The sequence below is a fragment of the Oncorhynchus clarkii genome, chromosome 7 (genome assembly GCF_045791955.1).
Source record: "Oncorhynchus clarkii lewisi isolate Uvic-CL-2024 chromosome 7, UVic_Ocla_1.0, whole genome shotgun sequence".
Classification (NCBI taxonomy): domain Eukaryota; kingdom Metazoa; phylum Chordata; class Actinopteri; order Salmoniformes; family Salmonidae; genus Oncorhynchus; species Oncorhynchus clarkii.
Genome location: NC_092153.1, coordinates 31,635,882 through 31,658,089, shown reverse-complemented (window position 1 = coordinate 31,658,089; position 22,208 = coordinate 31,635,882). Strand labels below are relative to the sequence as shown.

Genomic DNA, 22,208 nt, shown 5'->3' with positions numbered 1-22,208 from the left:
CAGCTGGGGTTAAGGACAGAGGCAAACGCTGCATCAGCAAAACCTCGGAGTCAAGAAGCAATAACAGGATGGTCATATCTGTAGGCACCTTTTTACCCCCACATACGTTTCCAGGTCTTAATATAGTGGCAATATGGAGCTGTGTCTGAATGTGCATGAGTGTGCGAGCGAGCATGAGCATGGATGTTTGCATGTGAAGAAAGTGTGGGTGTGTGTGAATGGTGGTGGACATGTGATGTGTTTTTACTTTGATGTCACAGCCCTCTGAAATATTCATTCTGTAATAATTTTGCTCTCATCATTTCCGGCAGACCTTCCCTACAACCTACAATGTACTTGTACAGCTGTGGTAGTAGGCTTCAAATTTCAAGTATTGATTGGTGGCTATAGTGGCAACTTAGCTATTCTTACTTTGAAAGTGGGCAGAGGAAGAAAGTGGTGGGACAGAAAGAAGAGTAGGAGAGATTTGGACATGGGGTTCTACTATAAAAGAGAGAGAGTGAATGACAGAGGCGGAAGGAAGAAAGATTTTCTGTACATAGTCTAAAAGGCTGACAGATAGGGGGGAGGGAGATGCTAGTTTTATGTAGGGAGTGAAGTAGAGAGGGAATAGAAAGTGTAGTGAGGTAGAGAGAAGGGAGAAAAAGAAAGCCGGCAGTAAGGCCACATATCAGCTTTAATACAGTATGGCCTGCTCTCTAGTGTGCCATACCAATTTTTCCTCTGTGTATCTATCCACTTAACTTATCTCTGCACTGTCTGTCTGGCCTTCTATTGTCTCCACAAATGACTGCTCTGCCACATTTTATTAGGCTAGTATAATATTTGCATCTAATCTTGAAATATTGTACTAGCCCAATAAAATGTCTGTTAGATCGTCCATTCGAATTCTGCCTTCCACTTGACTGCTTATGACAAATCAGGGATGGGGAATTCCAGTCCGCGGGGGCCGGAGTGGTGTCACTTTTTCCCCCCATCCCTAGCAAACACAGCTGATTAAACATTCTAAACTGAAGATCATGATTAGTTGATTATTGGAGTCAGGTGTGTTAGCTGGGGCTGAGATGAACCTGTAACACCAATCAGGCCCCCCGAGGACTGGAGTTACCCATCCATGATTTAAACAGTTGTCATAAGCAGTCAAGTGGTAGAGTTTGAATGGATGATCTAACTTTGTGACACCTGTGATAAAGGTCAGGCAATTAAGCTACTCATGTCTATCCCACATGTTAAAGCATGTGGTAGTAGGCTACATGACACTGTTATATCATTGCTCATACACGAATATCCGATCTTATCTGCTTCTGACATCTGCCACATCATGCTAACGATGTGAATCCTGTTGATTCACATCGATAATTTTCCGTTATATCAAGGGAAAGCGGGTACGTTATTACCTTTGTCTCATCATGCATACAGAGGACACAACGAATGCTCACCAAGAAACATATCAAGCTCGGTTTTGCAAATGTTCACTACAAAACCCCTTTGTGAGACAGTGAGTAAGCAGCCAGCCGTGATGGTGAGGTGAGTGTCAGCATGCGCTTTAGCAGGATGGGTATGTTACAGCATGGTCAACATGCAACACACACACACACACACACACACACACACACACACACACACACACACACACACACACACACACACAAAGGAGAGGGAGACAGGTCTGAAGGAATGCCTTTCGGAAAGAGTTAGTGTGTGGATTAAGTCCTCAGTTTTCTTGTGTTGTAGCTTATCTCATGGCATTGGAAAGTAAGACTGACTTGGTGATTCAAAACGTTTTTGCTGTTTTCAAGCTAAATAATATATTATTTAATTAAGATTAGAGTAGAGATTGAGGCTAGTGTGGTTGTTTCTGGGAAACACTGTGGGACCCCAAAGATAAGACTCAAATTAGTGAAAGCCTTAATTGCACTGACATTGAAACAATATTAACAGGGGACGAAAAGAAACAAGTGGCCTACAGTGCATCCTCATATAGGTCATGTGAGTAGGGAGATGTTGTTTGAACTACACACCCGGGTAGTGTATCTGTGTTGTGGCCTGTACTAGCCTGTGGGCCTTCTACTCAACCTGCATGACAGCTGCTCAAGAGTAAGCTCCAGGCAATGACCACTGGGAGTCAACAACAAACTTTCATCTATATTGCAAGAGTTTTGAGGAAAAGGGAAAAATACATACAGCTGCAGAAGCAGAACTGTGGATTCTGAAACACTTTAAATCCTTTACATGCCTGGTCAACATCCCAGAGCCACGCTTCTGCACACTCGGTACTAAGCAAACTAAACAATTCATCCAGTGTGAAATTGTAATAGCCATCAATGTAATTGCATAGATTAAGCGTAAAGAAGTAATTTCTTTGAGGTCAAAGATCTCAGGCAGTTTTAAGTCTTTATGATGCCTGTTCTGCTATGTTAGGAACTGAACATTTAGATCTGTCTAATGCAGTCTAGCAGTTTCGGTGAAGATAGGAAAGTAGCTTTTGCAGGAACTAGGTCTAAACTTACATAAGGCTTTGCGAAATGGGGACTAGGAGTTACAATAGGCTTACATTAACATTAGACATGGGTCCACAGGAAAATATTTTACAGGAAAATATTTTATTGGGGCGGGGGGGGGGGGGGGGCTATGCATGAATATTATTTGTGTAGGTGTTGAGATACTTTGTCCATCATGGCATGTCTGATTGAGAAAATACTTGGTATTGAAGTAATATTTTTTCTTGCAGCATAACTGACCATGAAAAAAGCCTTACAGTTAAATAATCTAAACCTAATTCTCTAGTTGTAGAGTTTGCTGTATTCAATTGTTTCATAAACAGTAACTGGACAATTGCATGTCTATAGGGCTTAATTAAAATAGGTTTTCAGTGGTTTAGTAATACAAGAACATGAGAAACAAGAAACGAAATAAGTGAGGATAATAAAAAAAGAGAAACATCACATTGGGAAAGGTTATTTCCTTAATGCTACTTACAGGTAATAAGAGTAGGAATATGCATTTCTTCTGAAGCATGAAGGTAGACCAGTGGGACAAAATTTTGCACCCGAAAAGGACAAACAGATTGCATTAGTTAGTTCTTTAATACCCACTTCTAGGAGAGCTGATGGAGAAAATGTCAAGAACGGGTTAAAGACATTGATGTGCTGCTGGTCTGGGACTGTCTGTCTACAATCTAGTTAAACCAACTCTCCCATTGAGCTCTGCAAGTGCCTACGGACCACCTGTCTATAGTAAAGGCTGGACTGGTGCTCCTATATAGTTGCAACAGTACTCTACTCAAACTCCTGGTACCATTTTATAAAATAAATATACCCAAAACAATACATATTTAAATAATTCATTAATAATTCACCCAAATTTAAAGAATAAATAGCACATCTGGCTCCCATCAAATTGAAACTCCTTGAGAGAGATGGAATTGTCTGAATAGACAATGAGAGTCTGGGAGAACAGTGAAATAGGAGAGTGGGGATGGGAGGAGGAGTGAGAGTAAAAGAGGGGGAGGGGGATGTTTTAATGACATACTGTTCTGCCATTCTGTTTCGTGAGATGGAGAGAAAAAGCAACGCTTGACACCTTGACTACTATAGGAACGATATCAAACCTGAGCGTGGAAATTAGAGTATGCGTGGTGTGTGAGTGTCTTTTGAGAGGTAGAACATTCACAAATGACATGCAGAGAGCGTTGAAGGAATTGGCAAGCAGAGATTTGTGATTGAACAGCAGATGGTATCTGTTGTTTCTTTTAAGGGTTTGTAGTTCCTAAACATGTTGTTATTGAAAATATCAAAATGAGTAAATGTGTGTGACAAATACCTACAGCATTGAAAGCAACTCTTCACTGGTCTGTTTATGATAAGCAGTGATGTGTTTAGCGTAGTCTTTTTTGGTACAATTGATACCCACTTACTACACTAAAGGGGAATTTCAGGATTTTACAACTTGATATTAGATGGTTCCTCAATTTAAAATGTAGTCTCTGGGCTAGGAGAAAATGTAATCTATGGATTGGTTTTCTTTTAGACAGGCATACACTTCAGCTAACTTTATCCACCGCTAAACTAGCTAACAATCAATGGAAGTCATAGGGGGAATTGTGACATTTTTTTAAATGGCCAAATCACCTTTTAAGTAACATTAAACCAATTATTGAGTTGATTTGGCCATGACATTTTGACAATTGCATGATTGCCCCTATTACTATGAAGAAACAAGGATGAAGACATGTAGATATCCAAGATGTCTTAATGGAATCAACATTATAGACCTACAGTATGTGCTGCAGTCAGATATAATATTGGATTCAATTTCTCTTCAAACCTGTCCTCTGTTTGATAGTCCTGGACGCCCTTTCCTGCAGTCAAAGTGCCTGGTGGCCTCATAGGTGGAATGTTATTCATATTTTTCATCCTTTCAGAATTAATAAAAAATACATTAAAACATCCGACTATCAGGTGTTCCTATGTCAAATGGTTACGTTATATTTCAGTCTTCCGGGATGTATATAAAGTGTAATATTGGGACGCAAACTAAACATTTAATACATTTCAACTCTATATCTGACATGGTACAGGTGTCTTTTTAAAACTCATAACCATGTGTGTAAGGTGTATCATTTTGTTTCAAAGTAGATTTAAGACTACCAAGAAACATGATGTAGCCCACTGCTGTAAATGGTTCACTGAAATGGTTCACTGATGTTTTCACTATGAGCTCATGTGAGGCGGGATTAAGATCTCGTACAATATGAGAAGTAGTGGTGGAATTAGATGACAGATATCTCCAACATTTTAATCAACTACACGGGACACATGATATGTCTGGTATGCAGATCCTGTATGTCTGGTATGCATATCCTGTATATCTGGACCAGAGAATTTAGGGTTTTTTCTCCTTTTTCCTCAAAACAATCTTAACGTGTGAGTGTCTATCTAATCTAAAAACCTGAGCCAAATGGTGTGAAGGCAGACTCAACCATTACAGGCCTAAACCATCCCAGATGCAAATTGATTAACTGTAAGAGGAAACAACACTTATATCTAGAAAGAGTGAGAAGATAACACCTTTTAAGTTTGATTCTTCCCAGACTCTTGTTTTAAATTAAAAATACAGATAGCAGCTGTCTGAATTGGATGTGATGGTAGTAAAAAAGCAATTTAATGAGAAGGCTTCCTTATAGAGCGAGATAGAGCTGTGTCAATCTTCTACTTTGGGAACAGTCAATACCGCCAGGCACATATGTAGCCACGATCTACCCCTTCTGCTATCTTATTTCAATGGCCTTTTAAAAGAGCTGCTGACATTGTTCTTATGATATTAATCAAGAGAAGTGAGAGCTAGAGCTGTGGCAGTCAAAGGTAGCAATAAATATTATTGTCGTAAAACTGCACAATGCTTCTCAATGCACCACTGCATGAGAGCTGCATAATTATTTTGGGCTCCAAATACCTGATTATAAATGTGTTATGAAATGCATTCTGCCTATATGTGGAGGAATACAATACCTACAATGACCTTGATTTAACCCTTACCCACCTATAGCGAGCAACGGTATACAGTACACTGGGTATACTAAACATTAGGAACACCTTCCTTCCCCCCTTTTCCGTCAGAACAGCCATAATCCATTGGGGCATTGACTGAACAACATGTTGACTCCAATGCTTTCCACAGTTGTGTCAAGTTTGCTGGATGTCCTTTGGGTGGTGCATCATTCTTGATACACATGAGAAACTGTTGTGTGAAAAACTCAGCAGCGTTGCAGCTCTTGACACTAACCGGTGTGCCTTGCACCTACTACCATACCCGGTTCAAAGGCACTTAATCATTTTGTCTCGCCCATTCACCCTCTGGCACACATACATAATGTGTCTCAATTGTCTTTCCCCCCTTCACCTATACTGATTGAAGAGGATTTAACAAGTGGCATCAATAAGGGATCATATCTTTCACCTGGATTCACCTGGTCAGTCTGTCATGGAAAGAGTAGGTGTTCTTAATGTTTTGTATTCTCGGTGTACGTTCACGCAAAAAACTCTGCTTTAAAGGTTACCGTGAACGAATTACTGTATCTGGCAATTGACATATCTGGTAATCCATTATGAACGGTGGTTGCTGTCAAATAGGAGTAACAACTTTAAAGGTTGTACTATGTAAACATGACACTCAAATACCATTGCTGTATAAACACACGCACACAAGCAAACACGCACACACTTACACACACTACGCATCCATATCAATTGTGAACATGTTTCATTATAGCACACACACATACGTTTTATAGCACACACACATACGTTATACGTACACATGCAAATACATTCATGTGAATTAAAGGCATGCACAGACACATTCAGATGGATGAGCAAAATCCAATGACAAAAACATAAACCAGATTAACAATCTTTCACTGAACACAGAATAAATCTCAGTAAAAAACTACACTCTTATATTCGATATGGTGTTGTACCAAATACCTCTCTCTGTGCCTCCTGTAGATTTACAGCACGCTGCATGATCTTATTTAATGGCATTCATCTACACTGATACTTTCTATAGATAAGATATTAGATCAATCATTGGGTGACTGCATCAATGATGACTATATCTTGCCATACCTAATGGCTATGATGCATTGGTAGTCTAACATTAGGGATTTCAATTATCTCTGTCAGCTATGTCCACTGTGGTCCATTATCCTCCCCCATCACCCCACCATCCATTTGTGCAAACACCCCAGCTCTCACATCTGTGTGTGGGAATGTCATTCTCTCTGCATGGCTATCCCAGCACACAGACTGGGGAGCAATGGTCAGGAACACATTACACGCACGTACACACACACACAAATGCATGCACACACACGCACACACACACGCACACACACGCACACACACACACACACACACACACACACACACACACACACACACACACACACAGACAGATAAGGCTGCCGAGACCCCCTGGAAGACAACAGCTGCTTGGCCTGAAGGCAGATAGTGTGTGTGTCATACATGTTTGTGTGTGTGTGTGTGTGTGTGTGTGTGTGTGTGTGTGTGTGTGTGTGTGTGTGTGTGTGTGTGTGTGTGTGTGTGTGTGTGTGTGTGTGTGTGTGTGTATGTGTGTGTGTGTGTGTGTCCATGTCCCCACTGACAACCAATAGCTGACACCACAACCATGTGTGGACCATCATCAGATGTTTACCCTTCTGCCAGTCCATTATTTATAAAAAGGTCCACATGTCACAACTCAGGAAGGGGCTCAACCTTGCATCAGTAGACAAGGGCGAGATTCGCTGCTGCTACAAGAACACTGCATGAATGGGCAATGAGTGGCTAATGGACTGGGACTGGCTGCGACTGAATGGACACTTAACTCACTCATGACTGGATGGACTTGCGGGGAGTTCAACATGTTAACAGCCTTTGCTGCACCCGGGCACCAATAAATTACTAATTGTCTTTGGTTACACGTCTTAATGTCTTCATGCTCTGAAAGGTACATTGTCTGAACTGAAGTGGTATTAAAGATAATTCGAAATCGGAAACAAATGATTAATAGTAAAGCGATGGGATCTGCTAAAGGAAATGTGGCTGCTGAAGCTTGTTTTGGAAATGAGTTGGCATGGGGCTATTTTAAGATACATTTTGTTTATTGAGAGATATTACAGTAAGGAGCATTTTCTTACTTCTGTGATTTGGCAGGTGTTGCAAATGCTGTATATCATTTGCTTTTTTGACATGATTCAATTGATAGCTTTAGATTATTAGAGGATAGACTCACTGTAACATACAGCTTCTAGTTGAACCACAAAGACACACACCATAGTTATGTGAATAGCATGTGTGTTTGTGTATAGCTTACAGTAATGAACACAACCCAATCAGCAAACAAACGTGCTGTGATGGTGAATGCTTAATGAATCTGAATTGGTGCACCACTCAAAAGAGGTAGTGGCATTTTTTGTGGAAAATAATGACTCATTTGACATGGAACTGAGTTTTAAGCCCTCCACTTGGTGGGTAAGTAGCAAAGAGTAGCTGTAAGAGCGGTTCATTGTTGCGCCAGGGGGATTTATGTAAATCAAACAATAAAAACCTTATTGAAAGGTGTACTTACAATGCAAGGCATACAATTCACTCTGATAATTAACATTTAATATGATAATGCAATCTCTAAGTTCATCCTATGGCTGGTCAATTTGAACCTTTTATGGAATATCTCATTGCAGATAATGTATCTAATACTCAACTGACAATGCATGAGGCAAGATACAAATAAATCAACGAATACGACTGACATTAAGTGGTATTTTGTACAATCACAGTAACGCAGACAAAATATAGAAATCCCAAATGGTGCAACCGACAGTGACTGTTAGAGTATCCAAAAGTAATGGCCTCGTGAATTTTCGTGCATGTGTCGGAAATGAATTACATATCTGATCACAGATGGGTAAAAAAAACAATGGTGAGGCACGATCTTAAGATGCGTAGCTGAAAATAAACATACAATACCCCACACTCAGAGTTCTCCATGTGTGTATCTCTCTAGCAGGCGCAGGCCAAAAGAGGAAGAGGAAGAAGATAAGAGACATGGGCGTGAGACTAGTGTTAGAAAAAAGGGCAGACAACAGTGATGGATGTGAACATGTAGACTACTGGCACAGATTATGTTAAGACATTTTGTCATACGAACATTCAGTGGGGTCCGAAATTATTGACACCCTTGATAAAGATGAGAAAAAAATGACTGAAATCCTTGATATCCTTAGTCTTCGCTTATGGATTCCCTCTTCAATTCAAACCACAGTCCGGTGACTGAGATGATCGTTGCAAAATGTTTGTTTTGTGGATAATTAACGATTTGTCGATTTTGATATGTGCTTGGGGTTATTGTCTTGTTGAACGATCCACTTTTTGCCAAGTTTTAGCATCCTGGCATAGGCAGACAGGTTTTTGACAAAAATGTCCTGGGTCAACATGTGCACCTGTCCAAATGGAGATTAGGATTGTGCTCTAGCAGGAGTTGGTCTGGCTCTCAATCACTGATTGCACATGAAGGGTATCTGTATATGTGAGCATACACCATCACACCACTGCAATGTGCTGGTTGGATGGTGTATTTTATGATCCATTATTCTAATAAACCTCTACTTTATAATCCTAAATGCCTGATGATCCTCAAGAAAAAAAGCTTGGGAGCAAAAAAACCCCGCAATAAACGCCAAGAGAAAAAGCTTTCAGTTTCCATAATTCTCTGAAATACTGTTGAGAAGCACTGTGGAGTTCTCCAGCTCCAATCTTGTTACAGAAACAGTAGTCTTAGTCTGATAACAATTAAAGTAGACAGTGACTCCCCCACTACCTTGCTAGTGGTATTCTCAGCTCAGATACAAAATGCTACAATTTTGTGAGTTTACCATGAATTATTTAAGGGTTTTTATCTGGGACTTTTTGAAAAGCACATTTGACAGTGCTGTAAGAGTCCTAAGGGCTTAAGCTACAGGGCAGGAAAACATAAAATCACCATTAAGTATTTGCCTGTCCATTCAATTCATTTGTATGTTATTAGTACAAAAAACTAAGTCCATTTGGAAATCTCTAAAACATGTGTAACACAACTTTGAAAGATTAAATGGACAGTGTACTCGCTTCCAACAGGTTTTCTCCACAAATAATTGATAGTGGCTAAAAGCCATGTAAAACACTGCAATTTAAAAAACATTGCCCCCGAACTATCTAGGTTGCAAGAATGAAATATAGATGATCCAGCATGCCAGGCGTCTTAGGATATCGAAGCCTAAGCACTTCTTCTCCCTCTCCACAATCTATATCCTCCACGGGTGGCTTGGCTGCCTATTGGTCTTAACTATTTATGGGAGCATTGGTTTCCAGTTGTCCATTTAGCATAGTTAGCCCAAGGCCCTGTAACACCCACGGTTTTGTCTCCAGATTGGTTGCCAATTCATATATGCCTTGTTTATAAATGTTAACAAATATTAAAATATTATGTATTTATGATTACATGTATTAATTGTTGATCAATTGTTTATTCATTTTTATTCATGAAATTATCATAATTTATTTTCAAGAACAGTGGTGATTGTGACAGCATAGCCTATATGACACAAATTAATGGTCATGAAGTACAGTAGTAAGATATTTCAAAGTTTAATTCCTCTCTGTATATGTGGAGTAATTAGGCGACACATTTTGAAATTATATATATTTTTTAAACTGTGGGTCCTAGCATAGCAAAATGGCATGGGCAGTATGTGATTAGGGTAGTTTAGGAAAGCAAGAGACAGAGGAAGGAGACAGAGATGTGATGGAAGTAAGCCAGTGTGCATGTTAACAAGACATAGAAAGCTGTGTGTGTCCGTAGCCCCCCTAAAAACATACCTTCCTCCTTCTGAGTTAGTCCCAATGGTACTTCAGCTCAACAGAGGCCTAAGAAGTATTCTAGTCATATTGCGGATGGGACATTGGGTCACACTATGGTGTGAGGCCACTAGTACTATAGTAGCTGACATATTTCCACTTGCAGCATCGGGGACACACTAGGAGTTTCTCGACCACTCTTTACCTGCGTTTAAAGGTGAGAACCACTCCTAGTAGGATGATGACGAACATGAGGATGCCTGCGATGACACCAGCCATCTTGACGTTGCTGTCCACCTGCTTTTCGGGCTCCACAGCGTCCGAGTCCTGGGTGGACGCGCCTACAAACAGGCACAGACACATCACAGAGAGGAGGAGGGAGTTTACCCTGGGGCAACCATCCTCCATACACACACAAACACATACACAAAACGCACTCACACACACATATGCAATAATACACACACACATATGCAAGTATACACACATCTGCACACACACATTTGCACACATGTTGTAGACAGTGCACACACACACGCGCACACTCTAACCACACACTTACACACATACACACTCACATACACATATATGTGCACACAAATCTATTCACACAAAAACACTTATGCGAGTACACGCTTACACGCTCATACATACAGACGGACAAATAGATGCAAACACATAGAAACAAACATCCACAGTAAAGAGAGAACCTTTCTTTTGTTTAAATACAAGATCACAAAGTCATGCAAAGAAATGGCAGGGTCATTAATACTAATGCAAGGGAGACATTAATTTTGGTGAAAAGTGAAAAGATGATTAGGTATAGTGTTGCTGTTACGGGTATTGGCGGAAATGTTAGCTATATCCTGATCGATAAACTCCAAATGATTACAAGATAAAGTTCAATTAAGATTTAGTAAACTTGTGAAAGGGTGCTTCTCACACAGGACAGATGAATGGTGGAAATCAACGTGCAAATAAACGTCTGGAAATACACAAGTTAGAGTAAGGTAATTTTCTCTTGCATCAAAGTATTTGTGGTTGAGTTAATACATATGAGTTGTTATTTTCAACAGGCTTTTCATCTTACAGAGCAGTTGCACCACACTAAAACACAGAGGACATACAGTGCACTAATGTTGAACAACCAATGATTTGAGAAAGGCATGCAGGAAAATGGTAGCATGGGTTGTTGAAGTAGCTTGGACATACAGTGAACAACAGTGAGGGAGAGAATGGATAGGTTGAGCGAGTTTATAGTACTGCTAGCTATTCCCAGCTTCTTCCATAGCTTACAAAAGTAACCAGAACTCAAAATGCTTCCTTGGAACAATACAAAGACTACCGGAAGTACACGCTAGTATTGCTGTCTGTTTGGAGACATTGTGTACCACAACATGCTGCTTCTACTGCATGTTCAACCTCTATAGATGTCACTTTTACTCCAGGAAGTCTTTTCAGGAGGTGCATTGAGGTCTGATATAAATACATTTATTCGATTTTTTTTAAAACAAACACCACAAATGAATGTTAAGTAGACCTAATTAATATACAGTTCTAGTCAAAAGTTTGGACACACCTACTCATTTAAGGGATTTTCTTTATTTTTACTGTTTTCCACATTGTAGAATAATATTGAAGACATCAAAACAATGAAATAACACATGGAAGCATGTAGTAACCAAAAAAAGTGTTAAACAATTCTAAATATATTTTATATTCTTCAAAGTAGCCAACCTTTGCCTTGAAAACAGCTTTGCACACTCTTGGCATTCTCTCAACGAGCTTACCAACAACGACGAGACGGCCTACAGGGAGGAGGTGAGGGCCCTCGGAGTGTGGTGTCAGGAAAATAACCTCTCACTCAAGATCAACAAAACAAAGGAGACGATCGTGGACTTCAGGAAACAGCAGAGGGAGCAACCCCCTATTCACATCGACGGGACAGTAGTGGAGAAGGTGGAAAGTTCCTCGGCGTACACATCACGGACAAACTGAAATGGTCCACCCACACAGACAGCGTGGTGAAGAAGGTGCAGCAGCGCCTCTTCAACCTCAGGAGGCTGAAGAAATTTGGCTTGCCACCAAAAGCACTCACAAACTTTTACAGATGCACAATCGAGAGCATCCTGTATCACCGCCTGGTATGGCAACTGTTCCGCCCACAACCGTAAGGCTCTCCAGAGGGTAGTGAGGTCTGCACAACGCATCACCGGGGGCAAACTACCTGCCCTCCAGGACACCTACACCACCCGATGTCACAGGAAGGCCATAAAGATCATCAAGGACAACAACCACCCCGCTATCATCCAGAACGTGAGGTCAGTACAGGTTCATCAAAGCTGGGACCAAGAGACTAAAAAACAGCTTCTATCTCAAGACCATCAGACTGTTAAACAGCCATCACTAACATTGAGTGGTTGCGGCCAACATACTGACTCAAATCTCTAGCCACTTTAATAATAAAAAATTGGATGTAATAAATGTATCACTAGTCACTTTAAACAATGCCACTTTATATAATGTTTACATACCCTACATTACTCATCTCATATGTACAGTGGGGAGAACAAGTATTTGATACACTGCCGATTTTGCAAGTTTTTCTACTTACAAAGCATCTAGAGGTCTGTAATTTTTTTTATCAAAGGTACACTTCAAATGTGAAAGAAGGAATCTAAAACAAAAATCCAGAAAATCACATTGTATGATTTTTAAGTAATTAATTAGCATTTTATTGCATGGCATAAGAATTTGATACATCAGAAAAGCAGAACTTAATATTTGGTGCAGAAACCTTTGTTTGCAATTACAGAGATCATACGTTTCCTGTAGTTCTTGACCAGGTTTGCACACACTGCAGCAGGGATTTTTGCCCACTCCTCCATACAGACCTTCTCCAGATCCTTCAGCTTTCGGGGCTGTCGCTGGGCAATACGGACTTTCAGCTCCCTCTAAAGATTTTCTATTGGGTTCAGGTCTGGAGACTGGCTAGGCCACTCCAGGACCTTGAGATGCTTCTTACGGAGCCACTCCTTAGTTACCCTGGCTGTGTGTTTCGGGTCGTTGTCATGCTGGAAGACCCAGCCACGACCCATCTTCAATGCTCTTACTGAGGGAAGGATGTTGGCCAAGATCTCGCGATACATGGCCCAATCCATCCTCCCCTCAATACGGTGCAGTCGTCCTGTCCCCTTTGCAGAAAAGCATCTCCAAAGAATGATGTTTCCACCTCCATGGTTCATGGTTTGGATGGTGTTCTTGGGGTATTACTCATCCTTCTTCTTCCTCCAAACACGGCGAGTGGAGTTTAGACCAAAAAGCTATATTTTTGTCTCATCAGACCACATGACCTTCTCCCATTCCTCCCCTGGATCATCCAGATGGTCATTGGCAAACGTCAGATGGGCCTGGACATGCGTTTGCTTGAGCAGGGGGACCTTGCATGCGCTGCAGGATTTTAATCCATGACGGCATAGTGTGTTACTAATGGTTTTCTTTGAGACTGTGGTCCCAGCTCTCTTCAGGTCATTGACCAGGTCCTGCCGTGTAGTTCTAGGCTGATCCCTCACCTTGCCCATGATCATTGATGCCCCACAAGGTGAGATCTTGCATGGAGCCCCAGACCGAGGGTGATTAACCGTCATCTTGAACTTCTTCCATTTTCTAATAATTGCGCCAACAGTTGTTGCGTTCTCACCAAACTGCTTGCCTACTGTCCTGTAGCTCATCCCAGCCTTTTACAGGTTTACAATTTTATCCCTGATGTCCTTACACAGCTCTCTGGTCTTGGCCAGTGTGAAGAGGTTGGAGTCTGTTTGATTGAGTGTGTGGACAGGTGTCTTTTATACAGGTGGAGAACAGGAGGGCTTCTTAAAGAAAAACTAACAGGTCTGTGAGAGCTGGAATTCTTACTGGTTGGTAGGTGATTAAATATTTATGTCATGCAATAAAATTCAAATGAATTACTTAAAAATCATACAATGTGATTTTGTTTTAGATTCCGTCTCTCACAGTTGAAGAGTACCTATGATAAAAATGACAGACCTCTACATGCTTTGTAAGTAGGAAAACCTGCAAAATTGGCAGTGTATCAAATACTTGTTCTCCTCACTGTATATATATATTTTTTAAGTACATTGTTGGTTAGGGGCTCGTAGGTAAGCATTTCACTGTAAGGTCTGTAACCTGTTGTATTTGGCACATGTGACTAATACAATTGTATTTGATTTGAAAGGCTTTTGTTCACATGCCGAAATGAATTAGAGCAACCTTGATAAACAAATAAACAATTAAAGCACAGTAGTAGACTCATTCTAATGTGTGGGTGTCATATTTCTAGCCTCTCTTTTACATATCCCTTTTTACAAAATATCCTTTGAACCAACAGATTAAGAATATAACCCTGGCATGTCTTGGACTTCAATTTACTGAACTATTGATTGAAAAAATGTCCTTTTGACACATAAGTTTTAAACAGTTTGAGGTATATCTTTGCATATTTCTTTATTTCTACACACAGGTATACTGAACATTGTACTATCCAAAGATCAATGACTTACAGTAGCTCACATAAACCCTTAACTTTGCAGGATCTGGTGTTAGGAATTTAGGTTGTTCAGGTGTGGAAATGCTGGATTCAAAGGATAAAGCCAACCACGACTGTATTTTGAATGTTTATTAAAGACATTGTGCACACAAAGGGGTAGACAGAAACGTTCTCCACAGAGTCCTTAACACTCACCAAAGACTCAAGGTCTGAGGCCTCATTATATCGCCCAAACTCAGATCAGGCGTCACAGAGGTTGAGCATCCTTTTCTGACCGTTCTCTCAGTGCCAGGCCATAACATTACTCAAAGCTATAAACCATCTGCGTGGACTCTCTAAGCCCTACTGTAGCATTACCTTTCCGGACAAATATATTTACAGCCGGTGAACCTTAACCTCAGCAGAGTCACTTAAGTGGCTAAGTTGTACATAAGGGGTACACTTACTAACATACGTTTTAAATTACTTTGAATGTAAACTACATAGACTTAACCTAAAAATGGGAAAAGGGAAAAACACACAATTCAGTTTACCGTATACAATAAATACACTATATTTGTGTGTATCGAAGAGCTTAATGGCATATGGTATGCATCCTTCCTCAAGTGATTCTGTTAAAATGGCTGTGAATCTGTCATTTTACTCTGCAACCTGATTCGCCGTCAACCTGCCAAAATCTGATTGGGTTCAAAAGGTCATAATGTAACAATAGTCCCCCCATCTGGCTGTTCTAGCCCAGTTTCTGATTTGATACCACCAGAGCTGTCCAACAATCAGACATACTTATTTAACAGGGCTCTGACCGACCAATCATCTCCCCTATACTCATGGGAATATTATGTCATAGACATAGGTTGTATTTTTTCACATGAACAATATAAACAATATAAACAATATACTGTATATCTAGGCCCATTATGCCTGCAGTTCCCAGGGACAAAACAAGAGATGCAGTGAAAATGATCACAACCTACAACGAAGCCCTTTTGATACCCATCTTGAGTTGTATTTTATGAGGATATCTGTTGTTCTAAAGAATATTGCAAAACTGACTTCTTAATTGCAGGGTTCCCGTAAGACTTGAGTGATTTGGTACCTAATACAGAACCCCTTGATCCATCATCATCAAAATTGTAATCTTTCCCTGATTAAATTCTCCCTGTGCATTCCTGCACACCCACAGACATGGATGTTTGGCTAAAAAGAAATATGTAAAGCTTTTTACTTTGGGCTGAGGTAAAAATTAGGTATCAAATAGGAATTATGACTAAAACCCATGATATTAAAACTTAAGCTCATCCATAGAGGGATAGATTGATTCCACAGCCTGCCACATTAATTTCTCACATTTCGTGAGATCCCCTGTAATGCATCAAAATGGAAAGAGCATGTCAAACTTTATTAACAGCGCATCTGTGGGCTGATGGATTACGTAAGGGTGGCAGAGATGAGTGACACTGGTGGCAGCGGTGGGATTTCAGAGGAAACAGCGCTGCATGGGGGGCTATTGTCTGGCAGAACATGCGGCAGCCCTGTGAGATTAGAGCAGCAATGCTGAGTGCCTCTAACGGAATTACAATCTGAGCACTGGAGCGTTGTCAGATGGACTCAGATTAATGTGATTAATCAGCGCTGTAAACAATGCACAATGCTATTGGTACCAAGACTAGGCGTCGGGAAACAAAATGTCAACACTAATGTTTAGGTCAGAAGGACACGCAGTAATTTAAAGGCTTTAAAAGCCATTATCTGATTTATTTATTTTCCAGTTTGGATAAAAAGAACATGCCCTACATGTATCTGCTTTGTTTACAATGTATACCACAAGTTATGATCAATGTTCCGTCCAGAACTGAGAACTTGTCCTCAACAAAGAGCATTTCAACTATGAAACAGGCTTCTTTAGGCATAAAAACAGGATCATTTGAGTTGTCCTTGCCACGCATGTGTTGACAGAAACATGATATCTACTTGCTTTTTTGATAAAAAATATTTCACTTGCTACAGACCATACTAGACATAGGCCTGGTCAAATAGTGCGAAATAGACCAGATTATATCATTTTTTAGCGAATTCTGGAATTGTCAGGCCAAAATCTAACCCATTACACCAAGAGGCTTGAGGCATTAAAATTCCTAGTCAATCGATCAATAATATAATAATACTTTTAGCAAAAAAAAATATTTTTAATTTACAATCAATGACACTATGAGGACAGAAAAGTTCAGAACTTTTGTGAAACATCACAGCAAAGTTGAAAAATATATGGCAAATAGAAATCCAATATGGAAGATGTTAAGAGATAGATGGGAGAGGTTGAGGGTAGAGGAAGGACAGGAGTAAAAACAAACAAAATATAACTATTGTAAAATAGGTTGTGTCCGTAAAATGCATATAGTATGTACTGTATAAGCTGGAAGTAGAAGCCCAACTATTGTTGTTCATTAGTTTACTCCAATTAGGGGAGGGGTGGTAAGGTTAGTGGAAAATAATAAAGGAAAATGTATATTTTTAAGAAATGTATATATACAGTTGTAGTCAGAAGTTTACATACACTCACATGCTGACCAGACCGGACACTTCGAGTGTGCGAGCATCGCAAAATAAATTTAAAAATCCATGTTATTCAATTATCGCACCCACACTGCTCGCGCGCGCCAACGAGCGTCTGTGACGCCAAGGGCTAAAATAGAACTCATTCCCATTTCTGACGCAGATCGCGCTGAAAGTCCTGCCTCTCCCATCTCCTCATTGGTTTATAGAAGCAGGTGCCATCTCCTCATTGGTTATACCCAAGTGGGTGACTGAAAGACAAACTGTTTTGCTGGTAGTCGTGGTAATACAATGAAAGTTTAGATGCGATCATCATATAAGTTAAACGATGAAAAAGCCTGGAAGGAGGAGAGATGACTAGAAACGATTCGGTTGGCCGTTTAATGTGTGGATTAATTGTCGGAGTAGAGGTCCTTGTGCATTTCAAAATAACAACTCAATGTTAATATCCCAGGACAAATTAGCTAGCAACAGCAAGCTAGCTAAATCAGACAAATTAATGTTAGCTAGCAAGTGCAAGCTAACTAGCTAAATTGCCATATATGTTTAATGATTTTCGACCTGTCCCCAAATAAATGTAATTGGTTCAGAGTTTGTTTTGATATTTTAAGCTGCGTGTCGCGATCACATTTGGTGTGGGGGGTCAAAATAAATATATGCACGATAGGTTGTAGTCATTAAAACTCGTTATTCAACCACTCCACAAATGTCTTGTTAACAAACTGTAGTTTTGACATGTGGGTTAGGACATCTACTTTGTGCATGGCACAAGTCATTTATCCAACAATTGTTTACAGAGATTATTTCACTTATAATTCACTGTATTACAATTCCAGTGTGTCAGATGTTTACACACACCAAGTTGACTGTGCCTTTAAACAGATTGGAACGTTCCAGAAAATGATGTCATGGATTTAGACGCTTCTGATAGGCTAATCATGGAAGAAAATCCAAAGAAATCAGCCAAGACCTCAGAAAAAAAATTGTAGACCTCCACAAGTCTGGTTCTTCCTTGGGAGCAATTTCCAAACGCCTGAAGTTACCACGCTCATCTGTACAAACAATAGTATGCAAGTAAAAACCATGGGACAACGCAGCCGTTATACCGCTCAGGAAGGAGATGTGTTCTGTCTCCTAGAGATGAACGTACTTTGGTGCGAAAAGTGTAAATCAATCCCAGAACAACAGCAAAGAACCTTGTGAAGATGCTGGAGGAAACAGGTACAAAAGCATTTATATCCACAGTAAAAACGAGTCTTATATCGACATAACCTGAAAGGCTGCTCAGCACGGAAGAAGTCACTGCTTCAAAACCGCCATATAAAAGCCAGACTACGGTTTGCAACTGCACATGGGGACAAATATCGTACTTTTTGTAGAAATGTCCTCTGGTCTGATGAAACAAAAATGGAACTGTTTGGCAATTATGGCAATCGTTTGGAGGGAAAAGGGGGAGGCATGCAAGCGGAAGAACACCATTCCCAACCGTGAAGCACAGGGGGTGGCAGCATCATGTTGTGGTAGTGCTTTGCTGCAGGAGGGTCTGGTGCACTTCACAAAATAGATGGCATCACGAGGCAGGAAAATAAAGTGGATATATTGAAGCAACATCTCAAGGCATCAGTTAAAGCTCAGTCGCAAATAGGTCTTCTAAATGAACAATGACCCCAAGCATACTTCCAAAGTTGTGGCAAAATGGCGAAACCCAGATAAAAATCCAATCAGGAAGTGACGCATTTTTTGAAACCACCTCATGCCAATGACTCCTTATATGGCTGTGAATGAGCTACGAATGAGCTTCCGTTTTCTACGTATTCCCCAAGGTGTCTACAGCATTGTGACGTCTTTTTACGCATTTATGTTGAAGAATAGCCGTAAGGGACCACATTTAGCAAGTGGTCACATGATGGCTCCCGCAGAAAATCTTGCGTAAAGTACACAAGTAGCCATTTTTCAATTTTTCCTTCTTATGAGAAACCAATTGTCCCGACGGATATATTATCGAATCGTTATGTGAAAAACACCTTGAGGATTGATTCTAAACAACGTTTGCCATGTTTCTGTCTAAATTATGGAGCTAATTTGGAAAAAAGTTCAGCGTTGTAGTGACCGCATTTTCCGGTCGATTTCTCAGCCAAACGTGACGAACAAACGGGAGCTATTTCGCCTACAAATTTGAGATGACAGTGTGATTAACAAAAGGCTAAGCTGTGTCTCAATATATTTCATTTGTGATTTTCATGAATAGGAAGATTTTGTAGAAAGATTTATATCCGCTGCGTTATGCTAATTATTTTGAGGCTATGATTACGCTCCCGGATCCGGGTTTGATAGTCGCAAGAATTTAACTTCTTGCGTCGAGCAATCCCGTATCCGGGAGCGTAATCATAGCCTCAAACTAATTACCATTACCATTACCATAACGCAACGTTAACTATTCATGAAAATCGCAAATTAAATTAAATAAATATATTCACTCACAAGCTTAAGCTTTTGTTAACAACACTGTCATCTCAGATTTTCAAAATATGCTTTTCACCCATAGCTACACAAGCATTTGTGTAAGAGTATTGATAGCTAGCATAGCATTAAGCCTAGCATTCAGCAGGCAACATTTTCACAAAAACAAGAAAAGCATTCACATAAAATCATTTACCTTTGAAGAACTTTGGATGTTTTCAATGAGGAGACTCTCAGTTAGATAACAAATGTTCATTTTTTCCAAAAATATTATTTGTGTAGGAGAAATCACTCCGTTTTGTTCATCACGTTTGGCTAAGAAAAAACCCAGAAAATTCAGTCATTACAACGCCAAACTTTTTTCCAAATTAACTCCATAATATCGACAGAAACATGGCAAACGTTGTTTAGAATCAATCCTCAAGGTGTTTTTCACATATCTTTTCGATTACAAATTATTTGTGGCAGTTGGGTTTCTCCTCGGAAGCAAATGGAAAAAATACACGCAGCTGGAGATTACGCAATAATTGCGACGGAGGACACCAAGCGAGCACCTGGTAGATGTAGTGTAAAATGGTCAATCTTCCAATGATATGCCTACAAATACGTCACAATGCTGCAGACACCTTGGGGAAACGACAGAAAGTGTAAGCTCATTCCTGGCGCATTCACAGCCATATAAGGAGCCATTGGAAAACAGCGCCTTCAAAATCTGGGGCACTTCCTGTTTGAAAGTTCATCTTGGTTTCGCCTGTAGCATCAGTTCTGTGGCACTCACAGATAATATCTTTGCAGTTTTGGAAACGTCAGAGTGTTTTCTTTCCAAAGCTGTCAATTATACGCATAGTCGAGCATCTTTTCGTGACAAAATATCTTCTTTAAAACGGGAAAGTTTTTTTATCCAAAAATTAAAAGAGCGCCCCTATATCCAAGAAGTTAATCCAGCCAACGTGTCAGATTTCAAAAAGGTTTTACGGTGAAAGCAAACCATGCGATTATCTGAGGATAGCACTCCACAAAACAAACACTTGACATTCATATTTCAACCCGCCAGGCGCAACACAAAACGTAGAAATAACGATGTAATTCATGCCTTACCTTTGACGATCTTCTTTTGTTGGCACTCCAATACGTCCCATAAACATCACAAATGGTCCTTTTGTTCGATAAATTCCGTCATTATTTCTCCAAAATGTCCATTTATTTGGCACGTTTGATCCAGAAAAAACACTGGTTCCAACTCACGCAACATGACTACAAAATATCTAATAAGTTACCTGTAAACTTGTTCCAAACATTTTAAACAACTTTCCTAATACAACATTTGCTATTTTTTAACGTAAATAATCAATAAAATTTGAGACGGGATAAACTGTGTTCAATACCGGACGAAAACAAAGTGGAGCGAGCTTTCAGTTCGCTCACCCCTAACAAACAGTACACTAGACTCGACCCTCGTTCTGATTAGCCCTAGTTCTTCATTTCTCAAAGGAAAAACATCAACCAATTTCTAAAGACTGTTGACATCCAGTGGAAGCCATAGGAACTGCAAGCAAGTGCACTTAGAAATCTAGATCCATATAGAAAACCCATTGAAAACACTGTTACCGCTAACAAAAAATATCCTGGATGGATTTTTCTCAGGTTTTTGCCTGCCATATCAGTTATGTTATACCCACAGACATTATTCAAACCGTTTTAGAAACGTTAGAGTGTTTTCTATCTTCTCGACCAATTGCATGCATATCCTAGCTTCTGGGCCTGAGTAGCAGGCAGTTTACTTTGGGCACGCTTTTCATCCGGACGTGAAAATACTGCCCCCTAGCCCGAAGAGGTTATTGAAGGCACAGTCAATTTAGTTTATGTAAACTTACTGTGAATTATAAGTGAAATAATCTGTCTATAAACAGTTGTTGGAAAAATTACTTCAACTGTATGTAGTTACGTGCTGTACTTCTCTATTAATGTTATGTATTATGTCATGCTTTATGTTTGTGTGGACCCCAGGATGAGTAGCTGCTGCTTTAGCAGTAGCTAATAGGGATCCTAATAAAATACTAATGACTAGTAAAATGAAAGTCCTGAGAACGTCCTAAACAGGTCCTGACATGATGTCCTGATAACTTACATGGAACTAGCCAAATGTCCCCCGAGAACTTTCCCTTGGGACCATCATGCGACTTCCCCTTGACCATCATGAAACATCCCCTTGTGGTCATTGAATGTCACATGGATGTCCCACATCTTATCAG

The 22,208-nt window shown here is 40.0% G+C and overlaps 1 protein-coding gene across 1 annotated transcript in view; it reads right to left on the bottom strand.

The window, feature by feature from the left end:
* LOC139413194 (receptor-type tyrosine-protein phosphatase T-like) overlaps positions 1 to 22,208 on the bottom strand; it is a 497,128-nt gene that overhangs the window by 136,242 nt on the left and 338,678 nt on the right. Inside the window, exons 15-17 of the mRNA XM_071160294.1 lie at positions 10,600 to 10,735; positions 8,529 to 8,561; positions 2,980 to 3,009 (exon numbers count right to left, since the gene is read on the bottom strand). Of these exons, the coding sequence (XP_071016395.1) occupies positions 2,980 to 3,009; positions 8,529 to 8,561; positions 10,600 to 10,735 (199 nt within the window). The remainder of the gene's footprint in view (positions 1 to 2,979; positions 3,010 to 8,528; positions 8,562 to 10,599; positions 10,736 to 22,208) is intronic.